Source organism: Plecotus auritus, assembly GCF_963455305.1.
Source record: "Plecotus auritus genome assembly, chromosome: X".
NCBI classification, from domain to species: Eukaryota; Metazoa; Chordata; class Mammalia; order Chiroptera; family Vespertilionidae; genus Plecotus; species Plecotus auritus.
Genome location: NC_137784.1, coordinates 81,742,461 through 81,758,212, shown reverse-complemented (window position 1 = coordinate 81,758,212; position 15,752 = coordinate 81,742,461). Strand labels below are relative to the sequence as shown.

Here is a 15,752-nt window from a genome sequence, read left to right as displayed (position 1 = left end):
AAATAATAACAATAAAAATAATAAAATAAAATAAAATAAAGAGAAGATTTTGGTTAACTTCTCTGAAATTAAAAACAAATAAATAAATAAAATAAAATTTCAGAGGTCAGCTGGCATGGCTCAGTGGCTGAGCATCAACCTATAATCCAGAAGGTCATCGTTCTATTCCTGGTCAGGGCACATGCCTAGGTTGTGGGCTCCAGATCCGGTGTGGACCATGTAGGAGGTAGCTGATCAATGATTCTCTCTTATCATCTATGTTTCTATCTCTCTCTTCCTCTCCCTTCATCTCTGAAATCAACAAAAATATTTTCTAAAAAATGTTGGCACATAGTCATGGTGTTTTTTTTTTTTTTTTTTTTTTTTTTTTTTTTTTTTTTCTGGAGCTCCACCATATTGTAGTGAGCCCCTAAGGTAAAAAGAGTAAGGGAAGATGAACTTTATCTTTCTACAAAGCACAGTGAAAAAATTTAACTGCTACCTAGAACAGAGTGAAAATTGGTATACTGTGAGTAAAAATTAAGTGTTTGACTTATATAATGTTTCAGAAAGATAGAGACAAATATTTAAAAAATGATTTTATATTCAGTCTTTTACTTCACTTGAAAACTTTTAAGTTCTCATATCCCTGTGTTCACATTCCAGCAAGCATGACAATAATCTTCTAGAAAAGAGTAGAGGATGCCTCTTTAAAGCAAGGAATATATTCTATGACCTGTGTTTTGTTATTTATACCATCCAGCCCTCATTTTTTAAAAGTTTAAATATTTGCCTAGCCCCTGAGGTCTTTAATTTTCAATCCCCAATCTGAAAAGTGAATGTATTTGGAAACAGAACACATTTAGATAACCCAGAGCAAACACTAATCAAGACAAGATCACAGATAAATACTCTTTTTACCAATCCCTGTTATCCATCCACCACCTTATTGTACTGGTCCTCTAGGAAGAGAATTTTTACCTAACAAATATTAATGAGCACTTACTATGTTCTATGCAGTAGGTATATAGCAGTAAATAAGGCAGAACAAGTCCCTGTTTTCATGGAGTTTACATTCCATTGGTGGAGGGAAACAAGAAGCAAACAAGTAATGTGACACCAAATAAGTAATGAACATAATAAATAGAACTAAGTTAGAGAAAAAAGAAAGCATGATTATCAGTCCCTCAACAAATGAGTGGATCAAGAAAGTTTCGTGTACCAGGCTCCATATATCCATGTACTCAGGGGGGTCCCTCAGCCTGGCCTGCACTCTCCTGCATTAAGCATCTTCCCCCTGGTGGTTAGTGCATGTCGTAGCGACCGGTCATTCTGCCATTCATTCAGTCTATTTGCATATTACCCTTTTATTATATAGGAGATATATACATTGAGTGGCCAGATTATTATGATTTCTGAACCCATAATAATCTGGCCACTCAGTATATATATATATTAGAGGCATGGGTGGGGTCCAGCCAGCCTGGCCAGGGAGAGGGTACATGGGCAGTTGGCTGGCCTGCCTGCTGGTTGAACTCCTGGTCAAGGGGACAATTTGGATATTAGCCTTTTATTATATAGATGAGAGGCCCAGTGAACGAAATTCGTGCACGGGGAGTGTGCCCCTCAGCCCAGCCTGCACCCTCTCCAATCTGGGACCCCTTGAGGGATGTCCGACTGCCCATTTAGGCCCGATCCCAGTGGGGTCGGGCCTAAACGGGCAGTTGGACATTCCTATCACAATCCAGGACTGCTGGCTCCCAACAGCTCACCTGCCTGCCTGCCTGATTGCCCCTAACCACTTCTGCCTGCCAGCCTGATCACCCCCTAACCACTCCCCTGCCAGCCTGATTGATGCCTAACTGCTCCCCTGCCAGTCTGTTTGCCCCTAACTGCCCTCCCATACAGGCCTGGTCCCCTCCCAACTGCTCTCCCCTGCAGGCCTGGTCTCCCCAACTGTCCTTCCCTGCAGGCCCGGTTGCCCCCAACTGCCCTCCCTTGCAGGCCTGGTCCCTCCCAACTGCCCTCCCCTGCTGGCCTGATTGCTCACAACTGCCCTCCCCTGCTGGCCTGATTGCCCATACCTGCCCTCCCTTGCAGAACTGGTCCCTCCCAACTGCCTTCCCCTGCTGGCCATCTTGTGGTGGCCATTTTGTGTCCACATGGGGGCAGCCATCTTGTGTGTTGGAGTGATGGTCAATTTGCATATTACTCTTTTGCTAGATAGGATAGAGGCCTGGTGCACGGGTGGGGTTGGGGGCCAGCTGGTTTGCCCTGAAGGGTGTCCTGGATCAGGGTGGGGGTTCCCTTGGGGCATGGGGCGGCCTAGGTGAGGGGCCTGTGGTGGTTTTCAGGCTGGCCATGCCCCTCGGCAATCCAAGTGGAGGCCCTGGGATCTGGGATTTACTTATCTTCTGTAATTGAAACTTTGTAGCCTTGAGTGGAGGCTTGTGCCCGTCAGGATGTGCAGAAAGCTTGGCTTCCTCTATTGCCGGGAAAACCCAAGCCTCCTGCTCTCTCCATGGCCGCAGCCACCTTGGTTGGGTAAATTTGCATACTCGCTCCTGATTGGTTGGTGGGCTTGGCTTCTAGGTGTAGCGGAGTGATGGTTAATTTGCATATTACTCTTTTATTAGATAGGATATACACTGAGTTGCCAGATTATTATGCTTTCAGAGATCAAAATAATCTGGCCACTCAGTATGTATATTTTAGAGGCCCGGTGCATGAAAATTCATGCACTGTAGCGGGGGTCCCTCAGCCCTGCCTGCCCCCTCTCATAGTCTGGGAGCCCTCAGGGATGGGAGGCGACCTGGCGATCAGGGGAAGGCAACGCCCCCATCACACCTCTGCTGCTGCCACTGCTGGCAGCGCAAGCCTCAGCCCGCCCTGGTTACTGACCCTTGGGCGGCTGACATCTGAGGCTTGCCTATGACTCGGGCATTGTCTGGGCAGCAGCCATCTGAGGCTTGCCTGCACCTCGGGGTGGCCCCAGGTGGCTGGGGGGCTGAAGGAAGGTCTGGCCACACTGTGCTCCAGTGGCAACCCCCGCCTGGCTGGGCTGAAAGGACTATGGGACTCCAGCGGCAGGCGCAAGGAGTGGCTGGACCGCGTGCCTGCCACCCTCCCCCCGGTTGAGCTGAAAGGACTGGGGGGCTCCGGCGTGGGGGGGGGGGCGCTAAGGGACTGGGCACTGCCATCTTGTGGCTATGGGCTCCGCCATCTTTGTGACGTTGTGATGGTCAATTTGCATATTCACTCTTTATTAGATAGGATAATGGAATATTGTTGAGTCTTAAGAAAGAAGGAAATTCTGTCATTTGCTATAACATGGAGTAGCCTGGAGGCTATTATGCTAATTGAAATAAGAAAGAAAAATATAAATACTATACTGCATAATATCACTTATATGTGGAATCTAAAAATAATGCTGAAGTCATATAAACAAGCAGTAGAAAAGTGGTTGTCAGGAGCTAGGTGGTCGGGAAGGAAATAGGGGAATGTTGGCAAGAGGATACACACTTTGAATTATAAGATGAATATGGTCTGGGGATCTAATGTATAACATTATGACAATAGTTTATAACACTGTATTGTATAATTAAAATTTTCTCAGAGTCTAGAAAATAAATGTGGTTACAAAAATGTGAGTGATGGATGTGTTAATGACCTCAATGGGGGAAATCATGTCACAATGTATATGTATATCAAGTCATTACATTGTGCACTTTAAATACCTGACAATTTTATATGTCAACTAGAGGCCCAGTGCACAAAATTTGTGCACTGGGGGGGAGTACCACAGCTCAGCCTGCACCCTCTCTAATCTGGGACCCCTTGGGGGATGTCTGACTGACAGGGATCAGGCCTAAACTGGCAGTTGGACATCCCTCTCACAATCTAGGACTGCTGGCTCCCAAGTGCTTGCCTGCCTGCCTGCCTGATGACCCCCTAACCACTCCCCTACCAGTCTGATCGATGCCTAAATGCTTCCCGGCCAGCCCAATCACCCCCAACTGCCCTCCCCTGCCAGCCCAGTTGCCCCCAACTGTCCTCCCCTGCAGGCCTGGTCCCCCCCACTGTCTTCCCCTGCTGGCCTGGTTGCTCCTAACTTCCTTCCCCTGCTGGCCTGGTTGCCTCTAACTGCCCTCCCTTGCAGGCCATCCTCCCTTGCTGGCCATCTTGTGGTGGCCATCTTTGACCACATGGGGCGGCCATCTTGTGCCAGGGCGTGAGGGTCAATTTGCATATTACCTCTGTATTAGATAGGATTTTACTTCAATAAGACCAAAAATTTTAAAAATAGAGTGATATGTAAATTTATTTTATATAGGGTGGCCAGGGAAACCCTATCAAGCAGGTAATATTTAAACAGAGACTGGTATGAAAAGGGGGAATGAGTCATGCAAATGACTTAGGGAAGGATGTCTCAGGCAGAGTAAATACTAATTGCATAGACCATGAGCCAGGATTGTGCTTTGTTAGCATGAGAAATTGAAAAGTGGCTAGTGCATGTTTTGTTTGAGGCAGATTGAGGTGACAATGAGATCAGAAATTACAACAGATTGTACCATGCCTTTTAGGCCATGACAATGATTTGGGGTTTTATTCTAAGTATAATAGTGAGGCATCTATAATTGGAGGGTTCTGATTAGAGGAAAAATATGATCTGACTTACATATGAAAGGATCATTCTGACTGCTGTGATAATAGACTGTATGTAAAGTTGGGGGGAGTACCGAGATCACTTAGGCTATTGTGGTGAGCTAGGCAATTGATGCTGGTGGCTCAAACCAGAGTGGTAGCAGGGAAGGTAAAGAAAATTATTGGAGTTAGTGTATTTTGAAAGTAGAGCCATGAAACTTGCTTGTGGACCAGATATAGGATGTGAGTAGAGAAAAAAAAAAGTTAAGGATGACTGAATAACTGGAAGGATGTTGATGGCTATGGAGAAGAAAACTGGTGGATTGGGTTTATAGGGAGGAGAAATCAGGTGTCCTGTTTCAAACAAGTGAAGGTTGGTATGTCTACTATTGAGATTTTTTTTTTGAAAAAAGTTGCATAACATTTATTCACTACTACTGAAGGCCAATGCTATGTCAATTAGATTTGTAATAGTTATTGAATAGGTAGTTAGGTATACAACTTTGGAGTTTAGGCAGGAAGTTTAGGCTAGAGATATAAAGTGTGAGTTATCAAACAATAAATGATTTTAAAAAACCTTGAGATGGAGATGGAATGAAATAATCTAAACCATCAACAAAATGAAAGACAACCCCACTGAATGGAAGAACATATTCGCCAATGATACATCTGATGAAGGGTTAATATCCAAAGTTTATAAAGAACTTACAAAACTAAAACACCAAAAAACAAAACAATACAATTTAAAAATGGGAACAGGTCCTGAATAGACACTTCTACAGAGAGGATATACAGGTGGCCAATAGACATATGATAAGATGATCAATATCCATAATCATTAGAGAAATGCAAATTAAAACCATAATGATATATCACTTTACACCTGCCAGAATGGCTATCTATATATATAAAAGCCTAATATGTTAATTGTCTGTCTGACTGTTCGACTGGTCGCTGACCACCAGGGGGCAGACACTCCAACTGGTAGGTTAGCTTGCTGCTGGGGTCCAGCTGATTGGGACTGGGTGAGATGGGCCGGACATGGCCTGGAGCCCTCATGCGGTCCCTACCTAGCCCCTATCATGCACCAGTGGGGTCCATTGGCCTGGCCTGTGCTGTCTCACAATCCGGGACCCCTCAGGGGATGTCAGAGAGCCATTTCAGCCCGATCCCCACAGGCCAGGCCAAGGGACCCCACTAGTGCATGAATCCGTGCACCGGGCCTCTAGTCATGAATAAATCAACAAACAGCAAGTGTTGGCTAGGATGTGTGGCAAAGGAAAACCGTGCACTGTTGGTGGGAATGCATATTGTTACAGCCACTGTGGAAAGCAGTATGGAGGTAAGTCAACAAACTGTCTTATGACCCTGTGATTCAACTTCTGGGAATATATTCAAAGAAACCTGAAACAATGATTTGAAATTATGTTCATTGCAGCATTATTTACAATAGCCAAGATTTAGATAGAAACCCAAGTGTCCATCAGTAGATGAGTGGATAAAAAAAGTTGTGGTACATTTATACAATGGAATACTACTTGGCCATAAAAAGAAGAAATCTTACTCTTTGCAAGAGCATAGATGGACCTGGAGATTATTATGCTATGTGAAATGAGCCAGTCAGAGAAAAACAAGTACCATGTGATTTCATTCATATGTGGAATCTAATGAACAAAATAAACTAACAAACAAAATATAAACAAACTCATACATAGAGAACAGACTGACAGCTGTCAGAAGAGAAGGGGTTGGAGGGGACTGGTGGAAAAAGTGAAGGGATTGAATAAAGAAAAAAAATTCAGACACAGACATAAGTATGGTGATTACCAGAGAGAAAGGGGGGTGGTGGGAGGTAGAAGAGGGTAAAGAGGGGATAAATAGTGATGGACAGATACTTTACTTTGGGGTGGTGGTGAACACACAACACAATATACAGATTATGTATTATAGAATTGTACAATGAGACATATAATTTTATTAACCAATATCACCCCAGTAAATTCAATAAAAATAAAGTAAATGAGAATAGGGGACCTAAATCCTAGGGAACTCTAGTATTTAGAGATCAGAAAGATGAGAATTAATAGTATTCAGGGGTATTCATGATTTAGACACGTTTCCTTGCAGAAGACATTAGACATGGCAGTTTTACAGTATGCCTTGGTTTCTAATGTCAGATTATTAGAAATTTTAAGGGTTGCTAAGTGATAGCCTTACTTATTAAAGAGGAATGGATTCATTTTATTACTTAAAATACACCTATTTCTATTTCCACTGACTGAATGAAAGGAGCACCATTATTTTTCCTCATAGCAAGCTTTTAATTATAACATTATACATCTTTCATGCATAGTTTTAATGTTTGTCTTTCTCTGCACACTCACCGATTTGGGGATCTCTCTTATTCAGAGCTCTATTATCCAGTGTTTGACACAATGCTTGCTACATGAACCTTAATAATAAAAGAGAACTTTCTTCATTCATTAACCAGAATGGGTTCTGAGTTTCTATTAGTTGCTAGACACTGCCTAAGTTATGCTGAGGATACAAAAGTGTATCAGACCCTGGCTTAGAGGAACTCTCAGGCTAAAATAAAATTGAGATGGACAGGAACAAAATAATTCTTGCTACAAGTTATCTACATATGATCAATGTCTGCCCTTCATGTAGATGGATTAAGTGGTTGCCAATTGCATAGGGGAACTTATCCAAATTCTGTATAAAATTGGACCCTGTTTGAACATGGTATATTTCACACCATGTCGTTATAATTTTAATCTCAAAGTAACTCTACAACTTAGATACTATCATCCCTATTTTGCAGATGAGTAAACAAAGGTTCAGGATGTCTAATTAGACAAGTTAGTCCCACTGAACCAAGTAGCTCAATCAGTGGCTGAACTAGGATCTCATCAATCAGGGCCTCCTGATTTCACTTTCCATACTAGACTCCTTTATACTTAAATGTTCTATTATTTTAAGATGGAACCAATTCCAACAGAGTAAGAAATGGTATTGGAAAGATAAAAGCATTATTTCAGAATAATGACATTTCCCTACTTCTAGAGCTTCAGGTCAAAGTCAAGTATTAGAGCTGGCTGGAAAATAAAAATTCCATCTTGGCAAGGAGGTACAAATAGTGATCTTGCTGATTGAAACTGTTCTATTGCTTTATAGCCTAGACAAGAACACTGATTGAGAACATTTGTTTGGTTACACTGACAAACCCTTTGTCAGATGCACACATACAGAACCTATTTAGCCTTTTGTAGTAATCAAGAGTTGCGGCAGGGTAAGAGCCAATCTCAGAAACTGCTCCAGCTGCTGGGGTTGTTGTTTCTATGTCTGCTTTAATCTCATTTATCTATAAATTTACAGTTTATTTTCTTTGCTTATTAATACAATTTCCACCCCATCTGGAATCAACTGTAGAGAGGCATGTCCATAAATACCAAATTGTTTAAAAATATATGCACCTGCTAAAGCCCTCTTAACATTAGGTCATATCATTAAATATAGTGGATAATCATCTTTATAACAATTATAAAAGTATTATATGATGCTATTCATTATTTTTATTTATATTTTAGTCAGGGAATAAAGAGTGACTTCGTTTCCCATCCAATAATAAAGTTCCTAGAATTTCATAAGTTGGTGAAATATAGATTTAATTTTGAATGACAATACCTATTACATTTTAAGTAACATTTATAACCAGGGTACATTTTGTCTTACTGGATTTAACATATAATAATATTTCATTTCATTTATCCACTTTATAATCATATAGATCATAGTCATTTAATGTTAATATCTACAGCAAGAGACAGAGATTTTTCCTTAAAAAGATATAATGTTTAATAGAAGTTTATACTAAATGATAACATAAGACCAGGAAACAAATCTAACTTCAATAGTTATTTTGTAGGTAAATAAACCGTAGTAATAATTGTAAAACTAAATACCCTTTTTACGCAGCAGAATGCTGGCATGTTTCCGTCCATTTCGGTTTTCCACATGGCAGGTATAATTTGCCAGGTCAGCCTCAACCACTGAATCAAAGATGAGTGCCAACTCAACTTCTTTTTCTCCAAGATGCTCTTTGAGTAGCCTGAAATAAAGACAATATTATTGGATAAGTTGGTTTGATTTGGGAAGAGAGCAGCTATAAGAAGACTGCAAATGCTTACAAAGCTTACACAGATTATCCAATGGGCATAGAGAGTCCTGACTGGGTATATCGTGGAACCTTTTATTTTTTAATTTCTTTGATGATTAAGGTATCACATATTTGTCCTCATCCCCCCATTCCCATCCCAAACCCCTCCCCACGCATGCCCCCAACCCCCTGTTGTCCGTGACCACTGGTTAGGCTTATATGCATGCATACAAGTTCTTTGGTTGATCTCTCCCCCTTACCCCCACCCTCCCCTACCTTCCCTCTGAGGTTTGACAGTCTGATCGATGCTTCCCTGTCTCTGGGTCTGTTTTTGTTCATCAGTTTATGTTGTTCATTATTTCCCCTAGATGAGTGAGATCATGTGATACTAGAAATACACTTATAAGAACCGAAAATGAGACGAGCAATAATGGTTATGCTGAGAGGCAAATAAATCAGTCTGCAGTGAGTTTCTTTCTGGGCCAACAGTTCTTTTGAGTCCCAATTTCAGTGTCAAACTGTTCCTTATGTGTACATGTCCGCAATGATATTTCAGTTCTGGATGGTGGACAAATGGTGGTAATGACCATTTGTCCATTATCCAGAACTGAAATATCGTGGAACCTTTAACAAGAAAATGCAAAAAATGTCTCTTGATGTGAAGATTAGATGTGGAAGGAAAGAAGTGAGGAATTCTATTTGGCAAAAAGAAATACTAACATGCCACTAGGCTTTGATAAATAAAGCCACCATGATTTTGTGTGGCAAAAAAAGAAGAAACATTGGGTTCTGTATTCTAAGCTGAGCTTTTAAAAACAAATTGGCCCTGGTCAAAGTGGCTCTGTTGGTTTGGTACGCCTCAGTTTATCTGGAGGTTGTTGATTAGATGTGCCTGTCATGGCACATGCCTGGGTTGTGAACCTGATCCATGGTGGGGAGGGAGGGGTGCAGGAGGCAGCTGATTGATGTAACTCTCTGGTATGGATGCATCTTTCTCTCTCTCTCTCCCTTCTTCTCTCTCTAAAAATCAATAAAATCATTTTAAAACACACACACACAAATTGGATTTTTGCACTATGGCATGAAGGAAAAAATTCTGTAGGAGTGTATGGTTTGTGTTGGACGTTAGAGTTTTGACAAAAGGGGCTGAGGGGAGAAAGAAAGGAGCCTTGAAAATAGTTGCCTTATAATAAGTAAACTGAGGATGTTAGTGGCATTCTATCACCAAATGTCATTGAGAAGCCTGTTCTGTAATTTTTTCCTGCCTTTTTGTTCAATGCAGGCACGTGCCCTATACCCTGTCTCCACAGTGGTGCTAGCCCCCAACCAGGGCCCTGCTTTCTTCAGATACTGCTCTCCCTTTGCCTTTCTTTTTCCCTCCCTCACAGGAGAAACACTGTCTCATGTTATATTTTCTCATAGTCCTGCTTTTTGCTTTCTCAAGTGAAGTTGCAAAAGCCTTGAATGACTAGGAACAGGTGTTCTTCTCAGAAGAGCTGAGTTTCAATGAACCTCTCCTGAGGAGTGTGCCCCTGTTGCTTTAGAAAAGTATTTTCTACACAAAAACCAGCTCTCTACTGAGTAAAGTGAAAGTGGGTACTCTGCTACCTTTTTTTCTGTCTCATGCTGCTTTTGACTAAAGAAAGCAAAATGTGAGTTTAGTTAATGGTGTCAATCCTGCTGTTAATTTCTGAGGTGAAGTTCTTAAATACATGTATTTGCAAAAGGTAAAATTTGGGCATGGAAGTAATTCTCTTTTCTGTTTTTGACACCTGCTAATGAATGCAGGCAAGAATCCTCTGATTTATTCGCATTTAGCATAAAGTTGGAAAAGACAAGTGTGCTCAGAAGAAAACTGGGTTCTAAGTTCAAACTTTCCATTTACAAACTCAAGCGGAATCTTTATAAAATCATTGATTTAGTGGCACCTTAATTTTCCTCATCTTTATTTTTTTATTTTAAATTTTTAAAAATTTTATTGTTTAAGGTATTACAAATGGAAGTACATATGTCTCTTTTTTTTTCTTTTTTCCCCACTGACCTCCCCCTGGCCTCCCCTACCCCCCAGCACTTGCCCTTGTCCTCCCGCCCCCAGTGTCTTGAGTCTGTTGATTGTGCTTATATGCACGCATACAAGTCCTTTGGTTGATTTCTCACACCCCCCTCCAACCCTCCACTACCTTCCCGCTGTACTTTCACAGTCTGTTCAATGCTCCTTTGCCTCTGTCTATTTTTTGTTCAACAGTTTGTAATGTCCTTTATTATTCATAAATGAGTGAGATGATGTGGTATTTATCTTTCACTGACTGGCTTCTTTCACTTAGCATAATGCTCTCCAGATCCATCCATGCTATTGCAAATGGTAATAATTCATTCTTTTTTTACAGAAGCATAGTATTCCATTGTATAGATGTACCACAGTGTTCTAATCCATTCATCTGCAGATGGGCATTTAGGCTGTTTCCAAATCTTAGCTATTGTAAATTGTGCTGCTATAAACATAGGTGTGCATATATCTTTTCTGATTGGTGTTACTGTTTTCTTGGGGTATATTCCTAGAAATGGTATTACTGGGTCAAATGGGAGTTCCATTTTTAATTTTTTGAGGAAACTCCATACTGTTTTCCGCAGTGGCTGCACCAGTCTGCATTCCCACCAGCAGTGCACGAGGGTTCCTTTTTCTCCGCATCCTCGCCAGCACTTGTCGTTTGTTGATTTGTTGATGATAGCTGTTCTGACAGGTGTGAGATGGTACCTCATTGTTGTTTTGATTTGCATCTCTCAGATGATTAGTGACTTTGAGCATGTTTTCATATGTCTCTTGGCTTTCTGAATGTCCTCTTTTGAAAAGTGTCTATTTAGGTCCTTTGCCCATATTTTCATTGTATTGTTTATCTTCCTTTTGTTAAGTTGTATGAGTTCCTTGTAAATGTTAGAGATTCTTATCTGAGATACGATTGGCAAATATGTTCTCCCATGCAGTGGGTTCTCTTGTTGTTTTATTGATGGTTTCTTTTGCTGTGCAGAAGATTTTTATTTTTATGTAGTCCCATTTGTTTATTTTCTCCTCAGTTCCCATTGCCCTAGGAGCTGTATCAGTAAAGATATTGCTAAGACAAATGTCTGCTATTTTGTTGCCTATGGTTTCTTCTAAGATTTTTATGGTTTCCCATCTTATATTTAATTCCTTTATCTATTTTGAGTTTATTTTTGTGTATGGTGTAAGTTGGTGGTCTAGTTTCATTTTTTTGCAAGTATCTGTCCAGTTTTCCCAACACCATTTATCAAAGAGGCTGTCTTGTCTCCATTGTATGTTCTTGCCTCCTTTGTCAAATATTAATTGAGCATACTGGCTTGTGTCAATCTCTGGGTTCTCTGTTCTATTCCACTGGTCTATATGTCTGTTCTTGTGCCAGTACCAGGAAGTTTTGAGAACAGTGGCTTTGTAGTGTAGCTTGATATCTGGTATTGTGATCCTTCTAACATTGTTCTTCTTTCACAAGATTGCTACAGCTATTTGGGGTCTTTTTTTTATAACCAGATGAATTTTTAGAGAATTTGTTCTCTGTCTTTGAAGTATGCTCTTGGTATTTTAATGGGCCTTGTGTTGAATTTATAGATTGCTTTGGGTATTATGGACATTTTAATGATGTTGATTCTACCAATCCATGAACATGGTATATTCTTCCATTTGTTCATGTCTCCCTCTATCTCTTTATTTAGCATCCTGAAATTTTCTGAGTACAGGTCCTTTGTCTCCTTGGTTAAGTTTATTCCTAGTTATTTTAATTTTTTTGTTGCAATGTTAAATGGGATTGCATTTTAAATTCGTCTTTCTGTGAATTCATTATTGGTGTATAGAAAAGCCATAGACTCCTGTGTGTTAATTTTATATCCTGCTTCATTGCCAAATTCATTTATTAAGTCTAGTAGCTTTTTGATGGAGTCTTTAGGGTTTTCCATGTACAGTATCATGTCATCTGCGAATAAGGAAAGTTTTACTTCTTCTTTTCCAATTTGGATGCCTTTTATTTCTTCTTCTTGTCTGATCGCAATGGCTAGTACTCTGAGTACTGTGTAGAAGAGGAGTGGTGAGAGTGGGCATCCCTGTCTTGTTCCTGTTCTTAGGGGAAATGGTTTTAGTTTTTGCCCATTGAGTGTGATGTTGGCTCTGGGTTTGTCATATATGGCTTTTATTATGTTGAGGTATGATCCTTCTATTCCCACCTTGCTGAGAATTTTTATCAAGAAAGGGTGTTGGGTTTTGTCAAATGCTTTTTCTGCATCAATGGATATGATTATATGGTTTTTATCCCTCAGTTTGTTTATGTGGTGTATCACATTTATTGATTTGCAGATGTTGTACCATCCTTGCATCCCTGGGATAAATCTGACTTGGTCATGGTGTATAATCTTTCTAATGTAATGCTGGATTTGATTTGCTAGAATTTTGTTGAGGATTTTGGTGTCTATGTTCATGAGGGATATTGGCCTGTAATTCTCTTTCTTTGTATCATCTATATCTGGTTTTGGGATTAGAGTAATGCTGGCTTCATAGAAAGAGCTTGGAAGTGCTCCTTCCTCTTGAATTTTTTGGAACAGTCTGAGGAAGATAGGTTTTATTTCTTCTTTGAATGTTTGATAAATCTCCCCTGTGAAGCCTTCTGGTTCAGGGCTTTTGTTTGTCGGAAAATTTTTTTTTATTACTGCTTCAATTTCCTCCATAGTTATCGGCCTATTCAGATTTTTTTATTCCTCATGGTTGAGTTTTGGAAGGTTGTATTTTTTAGGACTATGTCCATTTCTTCTAGGTTGACCAGTTTGTTGGAGTAGAGTTGCTCATAGTATTTTTTTATGATTCTTCCTATTTCTGTGGAGTCCGTTGTTATTTCACCTTTTTCATTTCTGATTTTGTTTGTTTGAGTCCTCTCTCTTTGCTTCTTGCTGAACCTGGCTAGAGGTTCATCAATCTTGTTTATCCTTTCAAAGAACCAGCTATTGGTTTCATTGATCTTTTGTATTTTTTTTTTTTTTTGGTCTCTATGTCATTTATTTCCACTCTGATCTTTATTATTTCCTTCCTTCTGATCACTGTGGGCTTTTCTTTTTGCTCTCTTTCTAATTCTTCAAATTGCAGAGTTAGATGGTTTATTACCAGTTTTTCTTGTTTGGTTTTTTTTTGAGGTAGGCCTGTAATACTGTGAACTTCCCTCTCAGGACTGCTTTCACTGTGTCCTAAAGATTTTGGATTGTTGTGTTTTCATTGTCGTTTGTTTCCAAGATGTGTTTTATTTCTTCTTTGATCTCTTTGGTAACCCAATCATTGTTTAATAGTGTGCTATTCAGCCTCCAAGTGTTTGAATTTTTGTGATTGTTTTTACTGTATTTGATTTCTAATTTATGCCATTGTGATCTGAGAAGATGCTTGATATAATTTCAATCCTCTTGAATTTCTTGAATTTAGAGACACTTTGCCTTTGTACAAGTATGTGGTCTATCTTTGAAAATATGCCATGTATGCTTGAGAAGAATGTTCTAAAGATGTCAATTAAGTCCATCTGATCTCGTGAGCCCTTTAAAATTGACTTTTTTTGCTAATTTTTTGTCTAGAACAGTGGTTGGCAAACTCATTAGTCAACAGAGCCAAATATCAACAGTACAATGATTGAAATTTCTTTTGAGAGCCAAATTTTTTAAACTTAACTTCTTCTAACGCCACTTCTTCAAAATAGACTCACCCAGGCCATGGTATTTTGTGGAAGAGCCACACTCAAGGTGCCAAAGAGTCACATGTGGCTCGCGAGCAGCATTTTGCCGACCACGGGTCTAGAGGCTTTATCCAGTGATGTTAATTGGGTATTAAAGTCTCCTACTATGATTGTGTTGCTGTCAATCTCTCCTCTGATATCTTCGAGAAATTGTTTTATGTATTTGGGTGCTCCTGCATTGGGTGCATAAATGTTTACCAGAGTTATATCCTCTTGTTGTATCAATCCCTTTAGAATTATGAAGTGGCCTTCCTTGTCTCTTGTTATGGTCTTCACTTTGAGGTCTATTTTGTCAGATATAAGTATTGCTACCTCAGCTTTTATTTTTTTTTCATTTCCATTCGCCTGATGGATATTTTTCCATCCCTTCATTTTCAATCTGTGTGAGTCCCTTGTTCTGAGGTGGGTCTCCTGTAGACAGCATACATATGGGTTATGTTTTCTTATCCATTCACTCACTCAATGTCTTTTGATTGAAGCATTTAATCCATTTATGTTTAATGTTATTATTGATAGGTACATGTTTGAATCCATTTCTGTACTTTATGCCTGTGTTCTTTCCTCCATTTCTATTTCTTCTTTTTACAGCATTCTCTTTAGCATTTCTTGCATTGCTGGCTTGGTAGTGATAAACTCCCTTAGCCTCTTTTTGTATGCGAAGCTCCTGATTTCCCCTTCAATTTTGATTGGTAGTTTTGCTGGATAGAGTATTCTTGGATTCAGTCCTTTGCTTTGCATCACTTTGTATACCTCCCTTCTAGCTTGATGTGTTTCTGTTGAGAAATCATTTGATAATCTGATGGGGGATCCTTTGTAGATAACTCTCCGTCTCTCTCTTGCAGCCTTTAAGATTTTCTCTTTGTTGTTAACATTTGCCATTGTAATTATGACATGTCTTGGTGTGGGTCTTTTGGGATTCATCTTGCTTGGGACTCTCTGTACTTGTGTAACTTTTTTTTCTCCCCATATCCAGGAAGTTTTCTGTCATTATTTCTTTAAATAGATTTTCTAATCCTTGCTGCTCTTCTTGTCCTTCTGGCAGCCCTATTACACATATGTTCCTTTGTTTTGTGTTGTCCCAAAGGTCCCTTAGGCTCTCCTCCTGCTTTTTAATTTTTTTCTCCAGTTGCTGTTCAGATTGAGTTTGTTTCTCTACCTTATCTTCTAACTCATTAATTCGGTCCTCTGCTTCTTCTAGTCTA

The 15,752-nt window shown here is 39.9% G+C and overlaps 1 protein-coding gene across 1 annotated transcript in view; it reads right to left on the bottom strand.

Moving 5' to 3' along the window:
* Positions 1–15,752, bottom strand: part of IL1RAPL2 (interleukin 1 receptor accessory protein like 2) — a gene marked incomplete at its 3' end in the record, with an annotated part of 799,403 nt that overhangs the window by 48,428 nt on the left and 735,223 nt on the right. The window contains exon 6 of the mRNA XM_080652525.1: positions 8,589–8,734. Within this exon, the coding sequence (XP_080508651.1) occupies positions 8,589–8,734 (146 nt within the window). The remainder of the gene's footprint in view (positions 1–8,588; positions 8,735–15,752) is intronic.